Consider the following 25,751-nt stretch of genomic DNA (forward strand, 5'->3'; position numbering starts at 1 on the left):
GATTTGTTGAATATCAACATTTGAATAGTATATATTTATATTTTTAACCGAGTTTTTCTTCCTTTGCAGACGGATTAGCTGCATTATCTTTCTCTATTAGTTCTTTGACCTTGATTGGAATGTTGGCAGCCATAACTTACACCGTAAGTGCAATGGTGATAATTGAGTTAAAATTTAAGAATGACTTTATGAAGCAACTTTTTTTCTACTTTAGTCATGTATTCAATTTCATTATATTTTTCTCTTTAATATTTTGTGTTCATTTTTCTTGAGTTTTCTTAAGGGTAAATTTTTAGTTGTTTTACTTGTATTTGTGAAATTTAATCTTTAGAAGTGAAATTTTGTAATTAGTGAACTTGAAGGTGGATATGTACTAAGGAGTAATAGATTTAGTTATTTATAAGTATTAGAACTCTGAATCATAGATCGATACCTGTTAATTGATTCAGTTAGATATATCCTACTTCGGGACATTGGGCTTTTACAATCAGATGTTTTTACATAATTTGATTTTTCTCTAGTATAGAGAATACAAATACAGTCTTATACTCTGAGAGGCTTTTTTTTTCTTTTTCAGAATTCCTGAAAATTGTAATAGTCTAACAAACTTGTATACAGTCTGCCCTTTGAGTTTTTTGCTCAAATTATAAAGGAAAAACCAGTAGTAAAAGATTCTTACCCTACTTCCTGAAAAGGAATTGTACAGAAAACTTGAAATTATTTGGAACCTTTTTATATTAATGGAGTTTGCTTAAAGCATTCTTGATTACTGCAAAAATGGAAAATACTGGTTATGAGAAAAATATCTTTGTATGTTGTTGAAATATTTTTCTTTGTACATACAATGAATGGGCTGTATAGTGTGATAGCAGAATCTAGTTTGGTTACATAAGTATTCAAATGTCATATAATAAAAAGTCTAAAATACATACATTTTAATATTTTGTAGGTACTTATTTGTGTGCTCAGTTTTATTCATTGCCTTTTTTTTTTTTATGTATTACCACATAAGTAATTTGCCTTCTGATGTCAGTGGGTAATTAATTACCCTGCCGTCTCACAGAATATATCTACAGCATGTTAGTGTTTGTCTTTTAAGAAGCAATCGCATGTTAACAAGTTAGGAGTTACACCTGGACTCAGGTTACTGTCCTGTGCTGGATTTGTTAGGTTGATTTTAGTTTTGTCTTAAACTTGATGGATTTGTGTCTTCCTCAACAAAGGAGAATAGCAAATGCCTCTTAGGGGTGTCTGAAGGTCAAATGGTACTACTTGTAAAAGTGCTTTGAAAATGAGTGTATTAATAGTTGATGAAATATGAGTCAGGAGAAACAAATGGAAAAAAGAAGAAACCAATATGAAAGGCCAACTTTAAGAACCATGGAAAGTCTAAGATTTTACCTTGCAGCCTGCTATAGTTCCATGGGTGTTGGCTGAAGATATAAGGCTTTTCTGCCAGAACTTTATAGTACATACAGCAGTAGCAGTAGCTATTGCATCACATTTTTCTTCAGCTGCTTCTCTGAGTCCCATGTGGGGGACTTCACATGGGGCAATGTGAAGAGCACCGGATGACTGTCTTGCCAGTGGGTTTCAGTCCCAGGCAAGGTCACTATGGATTCAGTGTGACCAAAGAGATAACAGTAGAACGTCTTTGGGTGAAAGGGTTATACCCAACTTTATTCCCACGGTGGCAGGTAAGTCACTATAATCTTGTTCACTCAGAGAAAGTCTGATGCAGCAAGCTGGTCTCTGCCTCTGGGCCCCACTGTCCTCGGCTCTGCCAACACTCCAGCCTCTGCTCTGCTCTCCTATATAGAGTCAATAACAATGTATTGCCCACGCATGTGTAGTGAGCTGGCCAACCAGGGCCAGGTGAGAATCCTGGCCACAGGAACCTTCATTTTATCCACAGTGACACTTTCACATAAAAGAAGAATCTTGAGTTTAGGGAAGCCAAATCTTTTATAACGGACAGTAAGCCTGCTTGCCCTTTACTCCAATGAAAGATTCTATTTTTGTCTTCCAAGGCTGTTTGCTATGCAAACAATCTTGAAAATATAATACAAAATAAAAAAGCATAGATAGTGCCTGGCTTACAAGATGGACAAAAATGAGATACCAACAAAGTATTGTCTCTCAATGGTCAAGTGGTAGACGCTGTGAAAAAAATAAAGCGATGTAAGGGGATAGACATTAGTGGAGACTAATTCTACTTTAAAGGTCAGGAATAGCTTTTCTAGCATTTGAACAAAGACTTGAGTGAAGTGAGAGAGCCAGCCATAAGGGAGGAGTAAGTACAGAAATCTTGAGGTAGGCACATATTTGTGCTGAATTCAGGTAGTGGCAAGGAGGCGTAGACAGTGTGGTGGAGCTAAGTTAACAAGGGGAAGAGTGGTTGAATTTTGGATGAGAAATAGCCAGAGGCCATGTTATGTAGAGACTTATAAATCATGGTTAGTATTTTGAATATTATTCTCATTGAGATTAGAAGCCATTGGATGGTTTTAAATGGAAACATTTGACTAACATTGTAACAGTATTATTCTGGTGCTTCTGAATTAAATAAGCAATGGAGGTGATGAGTGGGAGTGGCAAAAATGTGTGAAATTATTAAAACAGTGAAAAAGAGCATCCCTGTAGGAACAATATTATTGTAAATATAAGTACTTCAAACTAATATATTTTATATTTTAATTGAAATGGTGGAAGTCACCATTTAAGCAGTCAAACCAAATGTAATAATCATACTGACATAGTTAAAATATCCTTAGAAAAGCATTATTTTTCTAGAAGGCAAAGGGCTGAGCTACATTGATAAAACAATTAAGCGGACCTTATGATGGGGTTGGAGCTGAGAACCAGAGGACATGGAAGAAGATGCTGACTAGGGGGGGAGGGGCCCACTCAGGGCCTAAGCCTAAGGGGGAGGGTCCAGCAGCCCATGGAGATCAAACTACCTAGGTAGGGGCTATATTTTTTCTTTAAGTAGCATAAGCAATAAAATAATGATCCTTGGTGGAGAGGTTGTGGGCCCCTGGACCCCTCTTAAGTCCATAGGTGCCTTGAACTACTTTACATCTAAATTTACTCACCTCTAAAGGGAGAATAACGTTTAATAAGGTTGTGAGGATTTAGTTGAACAATTCACCAAGTCTTGGAATATTGGCCATTCAATAAATAGTCACTAGTAGCTCAAAGTGTTGAATATTCGGTTTCATTTTGTTCAAACTATAGTCCCTACCTCTTTCCAAATTTGTAGTGAAAACAAACCAGATGCTAAGAGCAGTTAACATCCTAATCAGTAAGCATGTGGGTTATAAAAGAGATGAGTAAGTCAAAGAGGCATTCATAGTTGGATGGTGCTTACTTGGGAGTGTGTGGACAAACAAAACATCGTTTAAACAGCACTACCAGATATGCTCAAAATTTAGTGGGAGAATGTTTTGCTACCAAACCAGAGTCTGGCCAGTTTTACTACCTTGTGGGCATAAAGGAGACCCCATTCAAGGGGGTAGCATGTCGCATATATGTCTTTATGAGTGTCTTTATGAAAAATCTAGTATCTGTACCCTAGATTCTCCATCTGTAAAAATGGACCAATACTACTTACCTAAACTTTATTAAAAACTAGTTGAAAATCAACTGTTTATCGATGGAAGGTTAATAATAGTAATTATCATATTTGCTTATAATAGATACTAAGTTTTCTCCTAACTCACTAGGAAAAGCTCAAGATTTGGGCTTTTTATGTGATGGAGTATGGAAGAGGGTATATGGTACACATGCATGGGAAGTAGAAGAGATTTAATTTTAAAGTACCCAACATGGGAAGTTAATAGAGTACTTTCACTATGAGTGCAAAGAATTGTTTATTAAAGGTAAAATCATGTATGTTACAGAACCCGTAACTTTTAGTATTAAGACTGAGAAGTTTTTGTAGTGTGTCAGTTTAGTGTGAATTTCCTAGATATGCATTATTAGTTTAGAAACTAGTTGATTATTTAAATTTTGCCAATCTTATATCCCCTAAGTAATTGGACAATTCAATTTTAGGAGAAGAATGTCTAAGTACATTTTAGCTTGCTGTTGTTTTCAGCTTAAATTGAAAGGGAGGGAATCTACTACTTTTTAAATAAAAAAGATAAAACCTCTAGGTACAAATATTTATGTATGTATTTTAATTTTTTGGTGCCACCATATGGGGAAATGTTGAATAATAATATTTTCATATGAAATGTATCCTATGGGTCACTGAAATGCCTATAGAGGCAGTGACTACTCAACTTTTTATTATATGCACTTACCAGTAAAAAATTAAACCATGTCTTCCAGGCTGTTTTTAAATTTTATATAACATATATGCACATAAATACCTACACACATAGGCCTACCTTGTTTTATGACAGTTTGCTTTATTATTATTCGTAGATTCTGCCTTTTTTAACAATTGAAGGTTTGTGGCAACTGTATGCCAAGTGAGTCTTTTGGTGCCATTTCCCCAATGACATTTGCTCACTTTGTGTGTCTGTGTCACATTTTGGGAATTCTCACAATATTTCAAACTTTTTAATTTTTATTATATTTTTTATGTAGATTTGTGGTCAGTGATTACAACTTGCCAAAAGCTCAGGTTGGCATGTTTTTAATAATAAGGTCTTTTTTTAATACTTTAAAATTAAGGCATATGCATTGTTTTTTTGGACATAATGCTGTTCACATTTGGTAGGGTATAGTGTAAAAATAACTTTCACATGCACTGGGAAACAAAAATGTTCATGTGACTCCATTATTACTGTATCCCCTGGTTCACTGCAGTGCTGTGGAAACAAACCCACAGTGTGTTCGAGGTACGCCTGCTGCGTGCACGTAGAGAATTATGCTCATCTGTATACACTTACTACTGAATATAAACTAATGGATTAAATAAAAAAGGTAAATTAAGGATTCAGAAATAGAAATAAACAGAGCAGTAGTTCTCAGTGATCTTTGAAGACAGAATTCCCCTTTAAAAGTCAAGTTTCTCAGCCTTTCATATGATATTTTTTTCATTGAGTCTATGCCACTGATTGTAAAAATGCATATTTCACATACCACAATTAAGGAAAAAATCCCTGCCCATGCTTTTATCATTTGTAATTTTTATTTTATATTTAGTGAGAGAAGTTTTTCAGACTTAAGTATTTTTAAAAAATCATATCATTCCTCTGGATACATAATAAGGAAAATATAAGCAAGATAAATTGGCAAGGTATTCCTGAAACTTTACCTTTGAAATGTGAATCTTCTGAATTGCTCTTTGGAGCTGCTTATTCATGTCTGTTTTACTATACAGGATTGTCTTTTGTGCAACTAAAAGAATTGGTGGTGCAGCTTTTTTGAGCACTCCACGGGTATCTCAGATTGTCTTTGAAACTGATAACATTTCCATTGTGTACATTTAAGCTAAGAAAATAAGACATTATTTTCTTGTCTTTCCTTGTGAAAGGCAATCCTTTAACATTTACTGAAGTAGCTAAATGGTTGCTACTTTGGGTACCTCCCTTTTTTAAACTCATAAGCACTTGTCTATTGCTTACTGTTGCTTTGCAAGAAAATATAGAATTATGCTTAGTGTTTCAATGAGTATTTGCTTCACTGTTTGTTCTCTTTCTCCTAACACATTAACTTCTTGTTTAAATATCAAATCATAGTACTATCTTATAAGACATTTTAAGTGGTAGCTATAAACTCAGTAGTTGTGCCAAGAATCCATGAAACTCACCCAAAGTAACTAATGTAACCAACGGTGGCCAAATATGTGAATGTGCAGGTAATGACCATTATGTCCTGACTTCTGCCTAGCCAGTGATTACAAGATGGATCCAAATTTCACTAATGTTAAATGTGAGAAAATACATTGTCTTAGAATCAATGAATATTTAAAAATGAAATGTTAATTGAGTTCACATGAAATAAATTGTTCATTAGTCGTAACAGCATACATATTCCTTGAATAACAGGTATTACAAATGTATTCCAGACATTTATTCAGTCTACAGTCTTGGTGTTGACCCTTTTCAGTAATCCAGGGCTCACAGGTTGGAAACCCATCATCCTAGCCAGATGACGAATATGTAGGTAAAAAGAGCTATCCTAAACTGGCAGTGTAAGAAGGTATTAGAAATGCTTGTAGTTTGTGTACATTATTATTTCAAAACATTTTGGGTTTTAAAACACAGATGGAGATTTATTCTTGGAAGTTGAAACAAAATTGGAGGCAGTTAATGGCCCACCTAGAAATATTTTAAATCATCTCTTTAGCCTTGCTGATTCTCTGGTAATTCACTAGAGGGCAGTAGTAAGCAATACAAGTTTTGTGTTTGTGAAGCAGACATTTTTTTCACTTTTTTTTCCAAACAAGTCTAAGGTTCAGTTCAAAAGGTTTTTGTTTAAAGATCTTAATCTTTAAAAGTTGTAATGATGAAATGTTTTCTCTAGTAGAATTTATCATAATCTAAATATTATAGTTAAATTTCCTGATAATCATTGAAACTTAAACATATGGTCCAAAAACAAGCTAAAAGCTAAGGTAACCAAAACAATGAGTACTTTCTTTTACTTGTTCTCTTCAGACAACCAAAAACTCACAGAAAGATGTATTCTGGTCCCATGTTACCACAAGGTATTACCAAGGACATATTTTTATTTTCTGAAATTTTAACATTAAATTATTTAGGAATTCAGTTCTTCTAATAAATAAATTCCATGTAAGGAAATAAGTTTGTATGAATAAAGAGTTCTTTTTAAAAGACTGTTGTTTTAATATTACCTTCTAAGAGAAATTATTTTATTAATTTAATGTTCTTGGAATAAAAGTAGAAGAAAAAAGAATTGAGACCTAGTTCTTACGTATCAAAGTGTCTACTGCAATCATTACTGGTCTAGCTAAGAAATCTGTATTTTAAGAAATTTCTGAGTGGTCTGATTAGCTTAGTGTGGCAGGTCTAGTGATAAAACAAATGTGCAGCCAATAATGTCGAAGTACAGTGTTTTATACCGTAATTGAGTGTATAAGCAAGGCCCATATACAAGTCAAGGAAGGGTTTTCAGACATGGTGTAATTAAGGTGAGACCTGGAGGGCCTTGAGATTTGCTAATGAAGTAGGGTGAGAATGTAGGCATGCCAAGTGAGGGCACTGCATGTACTGAAGTGTGGATGCTGGACAGTATGTGAAGTAATGTAAAATCAGAGGCCTGAGATAAGGTTGGAAGGGATCAGGTCATGAAGGGCTTTGTATGCCAGGAGTAGATAATTCGAGTCTGTTCATAAGACCAGTAATTGTACCTTTCATTGAAAAAATAATAGCAAAACACTGTTTCAAACAACCTTACATGAAATTCTGTTACATAAAAAAATAGATGAACAAAGTAGAATTTCTTTGGTTAAAGTAGCAGCAGGTCCCTGCATGGGTACCTGCCTTCTTTGTCTCAGTAGTGGCCCTTAAGGCACCTACCCAGAATCCTAGGAACTACTCCCAGAACACTTTGAAAACTGCCCTTTTTTAGTCTTGGAGAATCTTAATGTATGCTAACTAAAGGAATGGCATAATCTGACTTGGGTGTGAGAGAGAGATCATTTTGGAAACACTGTAGAAGACAGATTTGTAGAAAATGAGACCAACAGACCAGTCAGGAGCACTTAGATGACCTTGTCTTTGACAGCTGACTTTAAATAAGGGCCATATTATTAATGCTCACTAGAGCAACAGATACCTTGGGAAATAGTACTGAGTACTGAGGTTAGTACATTTAGAGACCTCGATCTGTCCAACACAGAGTAACAAGAACTGGGGTAAAATAAGACTAGTTTGGAGGTGGTTGGCCATAAACTGGGTTCAGCAGAGTATATTTGCCCTGGCTTCTGGCTGTAAAAAGCAACATGGACTTGTGTTAAAATGGTATGTGAGTGTCGAAGATCAGCAAATAATCATATGTAATACTATATATTCATCAGAGTCATATGAAGTGTTATATTACCTTTTTTCAATAACGTTTAAAAGATGTGAAACTACTAGAACAACCAAATAAGTCAAAATGATAATGGAATAGGAAAGTCCTACAAGAAAAGGTTGAAGAAGCTGTGGGATACTTTTTTCCTGTACATTTTCAGTGTTTTGTGGGTATAAAATTTAATGTAAAACATATTAACTTTAAATATACTTCTTTCTTTTTATATTTTACCAGGGTCATTACAAGTATAAATTTGACAAGAATTGGTTAAAAGAAAATCACTCTACTTCGTCCAAATTATATTTTCTTTTAATACAAACAACCTTTTCCCCATCTCTTCTTTTTTTTTTTTTCCCCCTTTGGAAGATAGGGAAATTATGAAAATATTAATTTAGGTTTTAGCAGTATCTAAAATGCAAGATTTTAAGTTTTTTTCCTTTAAAAATATATAAGAATTTGTATATATTGGGTAATAATCTCAGTTCATTAATTGTGTAGATAGAACATTGCTGTCGAGTTGATTTTACCTGATATAACCAGTTGGTTTCTTTGTATCTGACTTAATTAAAAAAAAACCCTGAAGTCAGAATTTATACTTTGCTATTTTAATTGTGGTTTAATCAGTATTTAATCAGTGTCTAATGGAGACTCTGTGAAGAATATTAACATAACTAAAATTGACATTAAAGATACTTGACCTGATGCTGGGAGTTGACAACCAGGTACCAGATAGCATGAGAAAAATGGTCATGACCCAGGATATTCTGCAGTTCGGGGTTAAGCCCAAGAAGTCACATTTATCACTCCTGTCCATATACATTGTCTTGAACCCAATCTAATGGCCCCGTGTAACTTAAGGAGAAACTGGCTAAAGTAGTTCAGCTGTGTGCTCACGAGGAAAATGAAAGAGATTTCAATGCATAATTTTCTATCTACTTGAGAATCTGTTGCTACAACCAGAAGTGATAGTTGTCAGTTTGCTTCTAAGGATTTTAGGTCAACAGTGGTTTTGAGTAATGGTCTCATGACAATTGAATGGTTACAGTAAAACGTCATCATTTGGAACTGGCTAATACAGAATTGGGTAATATAAAATAATACATTTACTCTTAATGCTGACTAATATTTAAAAATTACTTATAGAAAAACTTAAAATACTTAACTAAAACTTATTTTAAATATTTAGAACTTATAAATAAACTATATAGATAATTGGTGTGCTGATCAGTTAACATGTATATTATAATACATTTTACTAAGGGTTTGCTATATATATATACTTGGAGAAAATTATTTTTTCACAGAAAATATCTCTATAAATTGTTCTTATTAATTCACACTGTCTTAAACCCTGAGTAGCCTGAAGCTGTAATGTATTATTTTGATATTTACATTAATTTTGCAGCTTGTCCTTTGAGGAATAGATATTACTTACCCTGGGAATAGTTAGTCTTACACATGTAACTATACATACCTGTAAATATGAAACAAGAGAATTATGAGACAATATAGTCATGATTTACTTCCATATACCATATTCTTTTGTGATTATACCATATTACAACTGCTTACTCTTTTTGTAGTTGTTTTAAAGGACATTTTTACCTGAAAGTTGTGTATAATGTTTTTTAAATGATATTACTAAAGCATGTTTTGTTTCTTTTAGGCCTATGGTATGTCAGCATTACCTTTAAATCTGATCAAAGGCACTAGAAGTGCTGCTTATGAACGCTTAGAAAACACTGAAGATATTGAAGAAGTGGAGCAACACATTCAAACAGTTAAATCGAAAGTGAGTGGATATTTTATTATAATTGGGAAGCATAAAAGTACTTTGTCTTTGAGCTGCTTTCTGATACGACATAAACATTGGTAAACCCAAAATCTTGACACGGAATTTTTTTGCAATATATCCTTAAGGAACCATGTCCATATTTTAAAAATTTGTCTTCTGTGAAATGTAGAATACTGGCAGTTTGAGAATTTCTGTGAGTGTTTTAATAACTAAAAAACAAACGTTCTGTTTATGCATGATCAAGATCTTGCTAGTTCCCAGGAATGCTGATTCCATGTGAACATCAAATTTTACTGAATCACTTAAGTTCAAGTTCATATGCTAGTTGAATAAGTTAAAGATTACATGTAACCACTTGCCAATTAAATGTACTTTTAAAAATATAAAGTTTTTATCCTCTATCACCTTCAAGTAACAGATAAATCTTATTAAAAAACAATGGAAAACATAGAAAATTTTCTGAATTATTTTACTAAATTAGCATAATCCTGATACACAAAGCAGATTGTAATAGTACACACAAAAAACCCATATAAATAGGTCTCTCTTATGAAAATAGAAGCAAATATTTTAATATAAATATAAACATTAGCAATCAAAACCTGTGCCGTAATAAGATAATATTTCATACTTATCAGAGTTGGTTTATTCCAGAAATGCAAAGATGATACATAACAAAATATATTAAAGTGGTTTAATATATTGAAAATAAATGAGAAATATAAACATCTTAACAGATGCCAAAGGGTATCTGGTGAAAGTCAATTTGTAGTTATGATTTAGAAAAGAAGTCTTACCAAATTAGAGGAAAAGAAACTGTTTAGCAAAGGAAACCTATAATGAGCATCACACTTAGTGGTGCGTGAAATACACTCACACTCACTGAAGTTAGATATAGGACAGTCATGTCGGTATCATTATTGCTCTTTAGCCTATTCCTGGAGGTCCGGGTTAGGTAAAAGAATGTCAGAATCTTCCTGGTGGAAATTATAAAATTTATTGAAATACGTAGTAGGAAGACTACAAAAAAATGGAGAATTTCATCAGTTCCTACCTGAGGAGATTTAATATTATAGAGATGACAGTTTTTCATAAGTTTAGATAGAAAGTCAATACAATATGTAAAAGACAAAAAGTGAAATTTTCATCAGCCTCCTACCATATAATAAAACAGATCCTGAATGCAAATGAAATACAAAATTTATAAAACGTTTGGGAAAAGGGAAAGTAAGATTTTATCTTGGTGTATAGACCTTTCTAAACAAGACACAAAACCCAAGTGCTAATTAAGAAATTGGTGAGTTTTAAATTTTTATATTTGAAAATTTATGTACCAAAAACAAAAGGGAACCAAAAAGGATGTTACAGAACTAACATGTATATATGGGAGGAAGTAACCTGCAGTATAGGAGATAAATAAAGAGCATCTTCAAGTCAGTAAGAAAAAAGGGCAGGTATTACATAGATAGTGAACGAAAGAGCCAGGCGGACGGTTTACAGAAGAAAACTGTTCAGTGAAAAAAATGAAATGATGCTTCAGCTGATCAAGAATAAGTAGACTGACCAAGCAATCCAGTGTGCTTGCGGCCTCAATCAGTTGGACTATTCAGTCCCAATTTTGGCTCTACAGCTTATGCACGTAACATCTGTGGGTCTTACTTTCCTTACCTAATAAGTAGATATAATACTATTGCCAAATTCAAACTTATATTCTGAGGACTTAAGGAGAATAAATGTAAAAGTACAGATCAGTTTTAGGCACAAGAAATGTGCTCAAGAAGTGTTAGCTATTGTGGACAACAAAAACTATATTTGCAAATATGTGGACACGTGACCTGCTTCACGGTGATAACCGTGCGTAAGGGACGTGGCGATCAAGGACAGTGTGAAGGCAAGCTTTCACGTTTTACTTTTTTTAAACAAAAGATATATGTTTATATACTTCAGAACTACATTTTTTTTCAAATGAGATAATTGGTGACAGCTGGGTTTCTATCCTAGGATTTGTTTTTGTGACAAAAATTCTTCTTATACTGGTTTGGTCGATTGGCAAAATTCATCCTTCACTCCACTGAAACAAACATTCACCAAATAAGCAGACAACTTGAGTTTATTTTAGTGGACCGTTTCATCAGCTTACTACATTTTTTTCCAAACTAGTGAAGGCCAGCAGTGTAATAAAACTACCTCATTGTTGATATCCTTTTGATGTTAGATGCACTTTTGAGAGAAATTGTGTGTTTAAGATATGAAATACTGAACCCTTCTCACACCACACACTTGAGGTATTATTCCTCTGTCCTCAGAAAATACCTTTCTGTAAGATTTGTTTTTCTGGGATACATTTTGATAATACTCAGTGTACTTGACTTTAGTGATAGGTAACCTATGCAAAGTATGGTCTTGGGACAGTATCATCAGCAACTCCTGGCAAGTTAGTAGGAATTCTAGGTCCCACTCACCACCTATTGAATCATGTTCTCTTGGGGTAGGGTCTAGAGGTCTGTGTTTAAAACTTTGCTGGTGGTTGCTACACATGGTGAAGCTTGAGAAGCGATGTGGTAAGGCAAGCAAGAGGGTGGCGAGTTCCAGAAGAGCATGGCGGCGATGTTACATAAAGGGCTGGCTGTGATTGTAGATCTCTTTTTTAAAGGGTATTGAAATATTGTTTTAATTATATCTGTGATTTCAGGTTGGGCTGCATGAGAATATGCTGGAGAGCGTTATGTGTGTATCTTTTAAGAACCTGCTTAAACTTGGAGAAGGAAATAGACAACATTCTAATAGCTTATCTATTTACATCTTAAAAAAATCTAGGCCTGTATAAATATTTTTCTTGTTCCTTTCAGTAAAAGCAAATCAATCTACATTTCACCTTTTCTATATTTAGCAGTTGTCTTCTTGTTGTAGTTGATTACTGTGCTGCATGAAGACACTTAGGGGCAGGGGACTTGTAGTGGGAAAGTGTATTTGTGAGAGACCATGAGAAAAGTACTGTGATACAGTAAGTATCACATAAAAATAGATGGGAATTACCTGTCAGATAGATTCGCCAAAGAAAATATCACTCACAAATGTCCTTGGAGAAGAAGAAAGTGTCAGTTCTTAGCAATTGTTTTAAAAACCTCTGTGTACCAAAAACTAGTGTTGCATCCATGCTGATATTTGAGTCAGACGCTGAGAAGCATCAATTCCCATGTACCAAGATAGTCACTTGACCAAAGGGAGAGTTGAAGTCAGACCAAATAAATATATTAAGATAGGGATAGGAGGAGCTTGGAAATGAGGGAAAATAATTGGACAAAAGTGTGTATACCCCATAAAGAAAGGTTTTTAAAGATACCTCCACATAACTTGACCATGTATTTGGAAAATAAGAATCAAGAGGAAGTTAAGTATTAAATGTGCACATCCATACTTTGATGCTGACCTTGGTTCAGAGTGTGTGCTGTCACATAAAGACTGGCAGGTTTTTTTTTTTTTCAATCTGTGAATTCGCCTAAGGAGTATCCAACCTGAAAAAGTTTTTCTTGGCTTATCTGCTAAATCTGATGGTACTTTATTGAGACTTTAATGATAACTGTTTTGTTTTGTTCTGTTATTTGTAGAGCAAAGATGGTCGACCTTTGCCAGCAAGGGATAAACGTGCCCTAAAACAACTTGAGGAAAGGTTACGAACACTTAAGAAAAGAGAGAGGCACTTAGAAGTCATTGAAAACAGCTGGTGGACAAAATTTTGTGGCGCTCTCCGTCCCCTTAAGGTAAATGGAGTTTTAAAAAATTGTGCTGTCCCTCTACTCTAAAATTTATAGAGTACCTTTCAGAAAGATTGAGTTCTTTTGAAGTTACAAAATGGTACCTAAGAGCATGGATTTTGGAGTTAATCTGGTTTTGAATCACATGTCATTTGGTAGTTCGGTCTAAGTACATAGCCTCTGAATTTCATTTACTCGTGCAAGTATTACAACAGAGGTGTTGGACATTTAAATTTAAATATAGATAAGTAATGTAGTGTGCTGCTAACATATTTTGTAGGTTTATACTTTTCTATAAATAGGAGATCTGGGACCCATATTAGAACTTCAGAGCCCTAACTGAAAGTAATAGAATTTGCTTCATTGCTAGGTGATCTGTTTCTGAAAATATGTAAAATGGTATTTAAGATAAAAAACCATTAACCTCTTTTATTTGGAAACCATTATTTGCCAGCTTTGAGTTCTTTGGACAGTGATACCAAACTTAAGAACCTAGATAAATTAAGGCTACCATAAAATGACTATAAATCTAAAAATTAGCAAGAACTGCCGGCCACAGATTTCCATATGTGCCCTTTATGTATCTGGCATTTCAAACAGTAGTGTTTTATGTACAGTGGTATGCAAATTGCAGTTTAGCAAGTGCAGTGAATAGACTAATTTGAGGAAAGTTAGGTAAGGTGAAACTAGAAAGTAGGTTTTGACTAAGTTTAAAAAACTTTTTGAGAGCCCCGTGGAAGATACATGGGATTGGGTTCTGAAGCTGTTTTGTCTCCCTCTTAGAAAGGAAATAAGGAAATACTTATTCTAAAAGGCTCCTCTTTTGAAAGAGTTCTTCAAAAATATATCATAATCAGTTAGATCTACATTTATCACTTTTTAAAACCTGTTGTTAGAATCAGTATTTTAAAAGAGACTCATCCCAGTCTTTTTATCTCAAGGTGATTGTCTCATTGCACCAAAAAGTGTGATGAAACACCCCCCCCCCACCTCTTCTTAATTCTAAATTATTCATGTAGCTTCTATATAAATATTACCTTCTTTTAAAGAAGCTCTGCCCAATTCGCTGAACCTAGGTTTAGAGGACATTTTAAATATACTTTACTAAGTATGCAGATGGATTTCGCTAAACGCAGATACATAAGTATAGACCCACAGCACTCCGAAAGCTGCTGTAGGTCTTCCCCTGCCCTGTGAACTCAGACACAGGGCAGCCAGTGACGCCCTCCCGTCATCACAGGTATTTATACAACTGTAATTTCATATAAATGGATCATAGCTTCTTTGGCTCAGCAGTGATTTGGGGAGTCATCCATGTTATTGCATTAATTATTCAGTGCTTCATTTTTGTTTTATTGCTGAGTAGCATTCTGGTGTATGTCTGGATCACAATTTGTTTATCCCCTTACTCCCTGTCAGTGGAGATTCGAGTTATTTTCACTTTGAGACTGTTAGGAATAAGGCTGACGTGAACATTTGTGTAGATGTGTGTTTTCTTTTCATTTGTTTTTCTTCTATGAATACCTAGCAGTAGAATTGCTAGGTCTAATGTTTAATATATGTTTAACTTCATAAGACATTGCTGAAGTATTTTCCAAAATGGTGGTCGTACCATTTTGCATTTCGACAGCACTATCGGATCTCCAGTCGCTTCATATCCTGTCCACTCTTCTCTGGTAACTGTTTGTAATATTCCAGTGGGTATGTAATCATGTCTTATGGTTTTGATTTGCATCTCTTTGGTTAACTGATGATACTGGTATCTTTTTTTTTTTTTTCTTATTGGCTATTTTATATCTTCTCTGAAATGCCTGTTGAAATCTTTTGACCATTTTTACAATTAGGTTTTTGTTTTATGAGTGAGTTACAAGAATTCTTTATATATCCTGGATCAAGTACTATGTCAAATATATTGTGAATGTTGTTTCCTACTGTAAGACTTGCCTTTATGATTTCTTAACACTGTCAAAGACAAGTTTCTTGAATTTTTATAGCTAACATTTTCTGTGTTTTCTTCTAGAAGTTTTTTAGTTTCAGCTCTTATACTTTAGGTTTGTAGTCCATTTTGTTACTTTTGTGGGATGGTATGACGTAAAAGTCAAGGTTTATTTTCCATATGGGTATCTGGTTGTTTCAGCACCATTGTTTATCAAGACTGTCATTTGCTCATTGAATTCCTTAGTACTTTGTCAAATCAATTGATGATATATGTGTGTGTCTATTTCTGGACTCTTCTCCATTGATCTATATGTCCTTACACTAAAACTTGATTATTGGAGCTTTACAAATGGTTGTGAAATCAAGCGTATATGTTCTTCAATTTTGTTTTCTTCTTTCAGTATTGTTTTAGCTATGCTAGATCGTTTGCATTGCCATGTAAGTTTTAGCATCAATTCATAATTCCACAAGATACCTACTGGGATTTCTGTTGGAATTACTTTAAATCTATAGGTAAATTTTGGGGGAATTAATGTCTTAATATTGAATCTTCTAATTCATCAACATGAAATCTTTCCATTTATTTATGTTATCCTTAATTTCTCATCTGTATCTTATGCAATTACACATGATTTTATTCAATTTCAATTCTCAGTTGTTGCTAGCATGTAAAAATTTATTTAGTACATTGACTAAGGAATAAAGACTTTTTTCCCCTCAAATGAAATAAGGGTTTCATCATATATATCGCTTCTGTATTCGTGCACAGATGATATGACCCAGGAGTAGGAAGCTACGCGCTGCTAGTGCTTCTTAAACCTTGTCATCCACGCAGTCCTAGTGGGAGAGTACAGGCAGGTCCGCTCATCCCTCCGCGCTGCTCAGTACACGCTGGAGGTGACTGAAGGTCTGTGAGAAGCTCCTGATACAAAATTTCTTTGGAGTTATGTTCTATCTCAAAATTTTGTGCTCGTATTTCCTTTTACTCTGTGTTATAATAAAACAAACATCCATGTTTCATTATAAATGTATTTAATTTAAATTTTTTCAAATGCAAAAGTTCAGTTACACAATTCTACAGTTTTTTAAATTTTGTAAGTTTTCCTTTCGAAAGAATAGATACCCATGATAATATACCTATTGATCTTGAGATTTAACATTGCCAGGCATTCCACAGATATGCGTATCTCATTTCAGAGGCTTAAGGGTTCAGAGCATGGACTTTTCTGGCACATACTTTGCTCTGATCCTCACTAGCTGTGTATGTTTTTGTTACTTCACCTTTCTAAAGCTCAGTTTTCTCATCCTTATAATGGAGTTATGTACTAATTTTTGTTACAGGAATTAAATTATCTAGTACAGCATCTTTTGATGTGAACGACTCAGAAAAATTATAGCTACTATTTTTATAGTTCTGTATGTAGGATTTTTCAACTTCCTAAATACTGTCATGGAACTTAAGGGAGAAAGTTAGTTTTGTGTTGAAGACACATTAAAAATAAGCATCTAATTAAAATAAGTTAATGGCTCCTTAAAACAGCATTTGTAGACAATACTGAACATATTCTAAGCATAATAAAAGGAACCAGCTTGAAGGGGCTCCCACTGCCTAAATCTGAGACCATTTAGGTATCAAAATAATAATAGTAACACATGATAAACCATTGAGTAAAATAATCTGTGAGCCTATATTGATAACCAGTATCCGTCAGTAGGAGACTGGCTTAATGAATTGTTACCTCCATACTAGGAAATATTGTGCTCTACAGTTATTGAACGAATGGGTACTCTCTGTATCTGTATAAAATGAAATAATTTCTTGAACAAATGCTTAAAACATTGCTCAAGATGTATTTTAACTGAAACTAATGTTCAGGTTGCAAATATTGTATATGGTAGGTAATCTTTTTGCTAAGATACACACGCACACACACACACACACACACATGCTAGCATACACCATTTCAGGTAACTACTGGCAACCACTAATCTACTTTCTTACTCTGTAGATTTGCCTGCTGCAGGAATTTTGTGTAAATTAAATCATTCACCATGTATCATTTCATGCCTGGCCCGTTTTTTCTTAGCATAATATTTTCAAGTTCTATTCATGTTGTACTTCATTCCTTTTTATGGCTGAATAATATTTCATTGTAAGGATAATTCCACATTTTGTTTATCCATCACCAGTTGATAGATGTGGGTTGTTTATACTTTTTAGCTAGGATGAATAATGCTGCTATGAACATTCATATGCAATTTTTTGTGTTCATCTTTGTTTTCAGTTCTGTTTTCTGTTGGGTATTCTATCAAGGAATGGAATTTTGGGGTCATATGATACTCTGTATTTAATTTTTTGAGGAAATGTCAGTGTTTTCCAAAGCAGCTGCATCATTTTGCATCCCTAGCAGAATTATATGAGGGCTTCAGTTTCTCTACATCCTTGCCAACACTTACTTTTGTTTGTCTTTTTCATTATAACCAACCTAGCGAGTATGAAGTGGTATCTCATGGTGGATTTGATTTGCATTTCCCTAATGAATAATGGGGAATGTCTTTTTAAGTGCTTATTGGCCATTTGCATTTTTTCTTTGGGGAGATGCCTATTCACATTTTTGCCATTTTTAAATTGACTTGTCTTTTTATTGCTGAGTTGTAAGAATTTTTTATATTCAGGAAACAAATATTTCTCCTATTCTGTGGGTTGTCCTTTTCAATAGTATCTTTTGAAGCACAAGCCTTTTTATTTTTACTAAGCCCAATTTATTTTTCTTTTGTTACTTGTGCTTTAGGTGTGTTTTCTAGAAAACCACAGCCTCATCCAAAGTCATAGAGATTTACATCTATGTTTTCTACCGAGTTTTACAGTTTCATTTAGCTCTTACATTTAGGTCTTTAATCTATTTTGAGTTAATTTCTGTGCATGGTGTTAGGTAAAAGGTCCAACTTCATTCTTTTGTTTGTAGATATCCACTTGTCCCAGCACCATTTGTTGAAAAGACCATTCTTTCCTCATTGAATTTTCTTCACATCTTTGTCAAAAATCAGTTGAACATAGATGTCCAGTTTTATTTCCAGGATCTCAGTTTCATTGCATTGATCTATTTATCTATTCTAATGCCAGTGCCACATAGTCTTATAGCTTTGTAGTAAATTTTGAACAAACTGAGCTATATAGCTATGTAGCTGTGTAGTAAGTTTTGAAATGGGAAGTTTGAGACTTTGAACTTTGTTGTTCTTTTTCAAGGTTGGTTTGGCTATTATTCATCCCTTTCATTTCCATTCAGATTTTAGGATCAGCTTGTCAGTTTCTTCAAAGAAGCCAGCTGGATTTTATAAATTGCATTGATTCCATAAACAATTTAGGGAATATTGCCATCTTGAAAATATTAAGTCTGATCTGTGAACGTACGATGTCTTTCCATTTATGCAAGTCTTTCAATTTCTTTAAATGATGTTTTGTAGTTTTCATTGTGCAAATCTTAGAGCTCCTTTATTTAAAGTTATTGCCAAGTATTTTATTATTGATGCTATTGTAAATGGAATTGTTTTTGTAATTTTTCAGTTTGGAGTGTTATTGCTAGTGTATAGAATACAACTAATTTTGTATATTGATCTCTCATCCTGTAGCCTTACTGAATTCGTTTATTTGTTCTGATTGTTTTATTGTTATATTCTTAGGATTTTATATTCATAAGATGATGTCATCTACAAATATAAGTAGTTTTATTTCTTTCTTTCCAATCTGACACCTTTATTTCCATTTCTTGCCTATTGCCCTGGCTAGAACCTCCAATACAGTGTTTAATAGAAGTGGTAAGAGTGAACATCCTTGTCTTATTCCTGAGTTTACTGGAAAAGCTTGGTCTGTCGCTGTTAAATATGGTGTTAGCTGTGTAAACTTTATAGATGTCCTTAACAGGTTGAGGAATATTCTATGCATTTCTAGTTTGTTGAGTGTTTTTCTCAAGAAACTAGATATCCAGTATATGCATTGGATTTGGTCAAATGCTTTTTCTGCATCTATTGGGATGATCATGTGGTTTTTCTCCTTTATTCTGTTAATACAATATATTATGTTGATTGATTGTCTTTACTGAGACAACCTTGAATTCCTGTGATAAGTTACATTTGGTCATAGTGCATAATTATTTTTACATGTGGTTATTAACAGGCTATTAAAAAGAAATATGTTTCCCTTGTAGATCCTCAGTATAAGGATATTGTCTTCCAGTTCACCTAGGTATCAAACATAGGTGCTCAAATCAAGTAGTAAAAGATTGTGTAAGTTACTTTATACCCTCTACTAGTAAACTTTTGTTACTGTAAAGGAGTCACTTCAAAGTTTTTTAGCAATGAAACCTTTTTTTAAATAAATGAGTTCTCATGTGAAGCCTCAGTATGTAAAATGGGTCCATGCAGTGTTTCCTAGTTCAATGATGACTATAGCTTTTTTGGTCCTCCCCTGCTAACCTTCTCCCAGTGAGCTCCAAAGGCACTCTCTCAGAACTCAAGAATTCCCTAGAATGCAGGGAATTCCAAAATTCATCTTTATTTGTGGAGTAGGATGTGTTATTTTATTTCTTTTATCCTGTCAGAATTCTAAAATATGCTTCAGTAATCATGTGATATAAAATGAAAAGTCTCCCTAACAGTCATGATTTTATCGACTATTCCTATCAATTCTAGTCAAAGGAGAAACCAAAAACTGTGCTTAATAGAAATCATCTTTTTTGTTCTGACTTTGTGGACTCTTCAACCTAGTTGTTGCTGGAACTTAGGAAAGATGTCAGGGGAAAAAAAGAGCCTAGGTTATTATTAACATAGATTTTGCCCCTTTATCATTCTGAAATTTTATTCTTTAGAGACCCATTTCCAATTTTTTTTTGCTCTTTTTCTACCATCCCAATATAAAGTTAGTACGGTAGAAGGAAAGTGTTTTACCAATTATAATGCTTGACACATTTCTCCACAGAAATACTATTTTTTGTGACTGTTTCTTCAGTGTTGTTAGTACTCTATTTCAGGAAGATTATCAGTTAAAAACTTTTCTGGGCATGCTATAATTTGTATTAGAATAATGTCATAAATTACTATAAATTAGTTTATATTTTATAATAAAGTATTAATATAAAATGATGTACCAATTTATATATGTATATAGTTAGTTAATTAGTTAGTTAGTTAGTTTGTTCGTTCTGTGGGAAAATGTTCCAAGTTCCCTATTTTAACTACAGGTTAATATAACCAGATAATTTCCTGGTTTTGTTTTTTTGTGTCGTATATGTTAGTCTTAATGTATTTTTCAGTTAACTTTGAAGTTTATATTTGAGTGTAACTGAATATAATGAACCTTTTATTTGACTTAGCAAAAGGTTTCATTTGTTTACTTACTAATGAAGACTTTTAAATATAGTTGACCCTTGAACAGTGTGTATGTTAGGGGTGCTGACCCCCATATATACAGTTAAAGTCTGCATATAACCTTTGACTCCCCAAAAACTTAACTAGTAGCCTACTGTTGACCAAGCCTTATAACTAACATGACACATTAATGCACATTTTTGTGATATATATATATATGTATGTATTATATACTATATTCTCACAATAAAGTAAGCTAGATAAAATAGATTTTTCAAATTGTCACAAATCTCCAAAAAAAATCTCCCAATGTATTTATTGAAAAAAATCTGCATGTAAGTGGACCTATGCAATTCAAACCATGTTTTTCAAGGATAAGTTGTCTCTTTTGTTTAGTTCTCAAATAGTCTCATACTGAAAATCAAGATGACAAATGCCTGGGATTATATACCAAAGTAAAATGTTTCTTTGATCATTTTATTTAGATTATTGTCATATGCTAGGAACTGATACTGAGCATAATGGTTTTTGTGCTTTTAATACCAACTTTTAGAACTATATTTTAATGAACTTTTTTTGCTTTTAGATCATTTGGGGAATATTTTTCATCTTAGTTGCATTGCTGTTTGTAATTTCTCTCTTCCTGTCAAAGTAAGTACAGTACACACATTTTATAAAGCACTTGTACACATCCTATGGTGTTACACATTTTCCATGCTAAATCCCATTAGTGTAGCCTATTCATCTTAAGTAGCTATTTTACTTGAAGCATTCTACAGTATTAACTGAAAGAAAACTAAAAAGTTCTAATAATAGACAATACTTCTTTTTTTCTTTATCAGTTGAGTAATAGCACTAAGATTTAAGTGAGTTTTAATTTGTTTTCCCTGGTTTTCTTTGACTCAGTTGAATCTGCATGCTTAAGTTATAATGATATTCTTTATAAATAAACTGAAAATGTGGTAGCATAATGCATAAATTCATTCCTTGTAACTTTTTGTTGTTTTAGTTTGGATAAAGCTCTTCATTCAGCTGGAATAGATTCTGGTTTCATAATTTTTGGAGCTAACCTGACCAATCCGCTGAATATGCTTTTGCCTTTACTACAAACGGTAAGTAAAGATAGTAGTCACCTTATTGTCTAGGAAACATTCCTACATTCTGTCAAGTTGCTATGTTGACAGGCCTGTTAATACTGGGTAGCATATGCTTGTGCCCTCTGCTAATTCGGTTTTTCATTTACATATAACATCTCCATTGATATGTAAAGATTGTTATCTTGCTATATTGCTGAGCTCTTATATACATAATTTGATTTGGGATACAAGGTAAAATTTAAGGTGAACTTTTCCAAGCAATTCCTGTTTTTATTTTTTAAAGAAGTTTTTTATTCCATTTAGTTTGGAACTTTTAGTTTGCTTTAGAATATTTTTTAGGATGATGATACTAAATAATTTGGTAATAGTTTGCTTATGTCTTTTGAAAGGATTCCTTTTTTTTTGTATTATCCTAGTCTGATCTAACTCAAGCTTGATATTTTAAATATTTGCCAAATAGGAATAATGAAGTTTCAGTTAATTTTATGACTTTTAGAGCCTTATTGTTTATTTCACTTTATCTTTTTTTTCAGGTGTTCCCTCTTGATTATATTCTTATAACAGTTATTATTATGTACTTTATTTTTACGTCAATGGCGGGGATTCGAAATATTGGCATATGGTTCTTTTGGGTTAGAGTGAGTATATATTACAGTTTTGTTTTTTTCATTGTATGCATAATATCCATTATTGCAAATTATCAGTATAGAAGTTGTAAATATTTGATACTAAAGTTAAGGGAAATATTTTTCACTTCATGTTAGCTATATAAAAGTGCTTTTTGTCTAGAGTAGTGGTTCTTAAATAGTGGTGATTTTGCCCCCCAGGTACATTTGGCAATGTCTAGAGGCATTTTCAGTTGTTACAACTGGGGGTGCTCCTGGCATCTACTGAGTGGAGGCCAGGGATTCTGCTCAACCTTGCTTGCACAAGGCAGTCTCCCACAAGATGTAGTCAGCCCAAAATGTCAATAGTCCCAAGGCTGAGAAACCCTAGTCTAAAAGTTACATTATTTTCTTAGTGTTCACCTACATGGAAACACATTGAAGCACAAATGGATACAATGTAACTCAAAAAATGGCCCTTTCTCCTGGGAGTTAAAGATTACTCTATGACGGGAGAAAGGTTATTTTCTTGTGCTCATTTTGAGATATATTAAGGATTTTAAAATGAAGATGTATCAGGTAGAGATGACTTCAGCTATGAGTAAAAGAAAAGCCCAGTTAAATTGGGGTTTGGACTAATGAAAAGCTTCTGCAGTAGAAAATTAAAAAAATCTAGCATTGCATTAGTAGCTCAAAATATCAAATCCATTATCTTTATAATCCTCTTGACCCCTCCCTCATGACTGTAATATGGCTGCTGCAGCTCCCTTTAGCCTGTCCATGTTCCATAAGGGAAAGGTAGCTAGGAAGGAATGACACCAATATCAGTAAAACAGAACTTTACCAGAAATCCCCAGCAGACTTCTGCTTTCCTTTTGATGTTTAATATTCTTATCCCTGCTAGCCACTCCTAGGTATAGGAGAAACCGGGAAATGTAAATTTCAGGTGATCATATCATCATCCCATCCAGAAATGGAGTTCTGTTACTCGGTGTTACACTAGAATCTAGTAATAAAACAGGGAGGTGATGTCTTAGCTGCCAAAATGAAAGTGTACTATGACATTGAAATGAAGCAAGTTATCTTGCTCCTTATGTTACCACACGTTTTAGTTTCCCTGTAGTATAGATACATGTGAAAATATCTGTAGTCAAATGATCATAAATTATCATAAACTTGATTTTGTAGCACAGTATGAGGACTTCATGTCATGAGTATTTTATAGAAATGACTATTTAAACATGTAACATATCCTTGTGCAATATATAAAACCACAAATGTATTAGTAATACTTATAGTTTAGACTCCTTTAATCTTTAAATAGAATTAGAGGTAGTTTACAATTGTTCTTAGCTCTGTGAACTTCTAACAAATGCGATAATATAATATGTGTAGACAATTTGTCTGAAAACAAACTGTGTGAACACTACATATTCTCTAGGTCTTGAGCTTTTAATGAGTCACTTAGGGGCTCCTTTGGATATACATGCTTTGCTGTGATTTAAAAATAGACATAAATCTAAACCTAAGCTTTACTAGGAAAGAATTTATTATTATTATTATTATTAGAATTTTTTGGAATGATTAAGAATTCTTAGTATTTACTTTGAAAAAAGACATAGTTGATTTAACTGTGTCTGTTACCCCTAACACATGAGCAGGACTTAGTACCTTAAAATAAAACACATCGCTGAAATACTGTCCCTGTCTTTTTTCTTCTCAGTTATATAAAATCAGAAGAGGCAGAACCAGGCCGCAGGCGCTCTTACTCCTCTGCGTGGTACTTTTGCTTACTGTCCTTCACACTAGCTACATGATTTACAGTCTTGCTCCCCAATATGTTATGTATGGAAGCCAAAATTACTTAATAGAGGTAAGTGCGCAATTTAAACCTTCACTATTTTGGTATTTTAAAGATAAAAATGTTTAAAACCAATTTTTGATTTGTAAAGGCTGGCATAGGATTATTAGCTCATCAGATTACATGTAATATTGCTAAAACTGCTTTCATTCCATTTTTTAGCATATTTACATTTGTTTCATAGAAGTTCTTTTTAGAAGTAATACATGGATTTCATAATAGCTCCTTAAATGGATCCCATGACCTCAGCACTCTGTTAAAATTCCCAATGTTTCCTCTAATATTTTAAGTAATTTTCTTAACATGGCTCCCCAGAAAATTTTGGTGAGCAAAATAAGTCCGTTCATTGGTACTTGAAACCCAGAGGAGAGACTCTGTGACTGTTCTATTTGTGGGCAAACTGGACCCTTCTTCTTTAGCATCACGGATCTTACCCAGTACACTGGCTTCTTGGTGTTGATCCTCCAAAGGCCACTTGTGTTTCCTGGTTGTAACTGGGCAGCTAGTTTGTACCTTTTGACCATTTTAAATATTTTGACCATATCTGATTCAACCTTTGTTTAGTTTGTTTCCTTTTCCTAAAATACCCCTTACTCTACCCCTTAACAATTCAAATGCGTGTTTCAAGGCCTTGCTCAAACCCGGCTTTCATGCAGCTTTCAGTATCGATCTAGTCTGCCCAAAGCACTCCTTCTTTTTATCCTGTACTTCTTCCATTCTTTCTTTACTTGAGCATGTAATTAGCAACAGAAAAACATATATAACAAGCACACTAAACCCTCAATTAGTACCATCCATAACGTTACTAAATACTGAAAAGTTAGTTCATTGGGAAATATTTAGTAATAATGCAGGTGGAACAAACATAAAGCGCAAATCATAATGGAGGTTCATGAATGACCTGAGTTTGGTGAACACAATACTAGAAGATCACCGGAGTCATATCACATCTCATATACCTTTTTATTTTCTTCTTGCCTCATCCTCTAAATGTGGTTTTCACTAACTATGTCATGTTGAATTCTTCAGTGAGTAAATAAAATAGGATCATGCTTTTGCATGAACAGAAAATATTCTTTCTTGTTCTACAGTGGAAAAAATAAGTAGGCTCTTCCTCTAGGAAGAAGCTCTGTTGTTCAACACAGGACCTAAAGATTGTCTCAAAAATGCTCTAATGTTAAACTTACCATGAATCTCTTTCTTCTTATTGATGGCTTGCATAAAATTTACCTTTTAAAATATTAGCTAGATATAGTTTAATAGAAAACAGTATAAAGTACATAATGTGGTTACTTTTTAATCAAAATATATGTATTACTATAATGTTTACATTTTAATTATATT

The 25,751-nt window shown here is 33.6% G+C and overlaps 1 protein-coding gene across 1 annotated transcript in view; it reads left to right on the forward strand.

Moving 5' to 3' along the window:
• LMBRD1 (LMBR1 domain containing 1) overlaps nucleotides 1-25,751 on the forward strand; it is a 100,802-nt gene that overhangs the window by 52,950 nt on the left and 22,101 nt on the right. The window contains exons 7-13 of the mRNA XM_037012588.2: nucleotides 70-143; nucleotides 9,659-9,784; nucleotides 13,396-13,548; nucleotides 21,431-21,495; nucleotides 21,854-21,956; nucleotides 22,475-22,579; nucleotides 24,270-24,419. Coding sequence (XP_036868483.2) covers nucleotides 70-143; nucleotides 9,659-9,784; nucleotides 13,396-13,548; nucleotides 21,431-21,495; nucleotides 21,854-21,956; nucleotides 22,475-22,579; nucleotides 24,270-24,419 — 776 coding nt within the window. The remainder of the gene's footprint in view (nucleotides 1-69; nucleotides 144-9,658; nucleotides 9,785-13,395; nucleotides 13,549-21,430; nucleotides 21,496-21,853; nucleotides 21,957-22,474; nucleotides 22,580-24,269; nucleotides 24,420-25,751) is intronic.

The sequence above is a fragment of the Manis javanica genome, chromosome 16 (genome assembly GCF_040802235.1).
Source record: "Manis javanica isolate MJ-LG chromosome 16, MJ_LKY, whole genome shotgun sequence".
Taxonomy (NCBI): domain Eukaryota; kingdom Metazoa; phylum Chordata; class Mammalia; order Pholidota; family Manidae; genus Manis; species Manis javanica.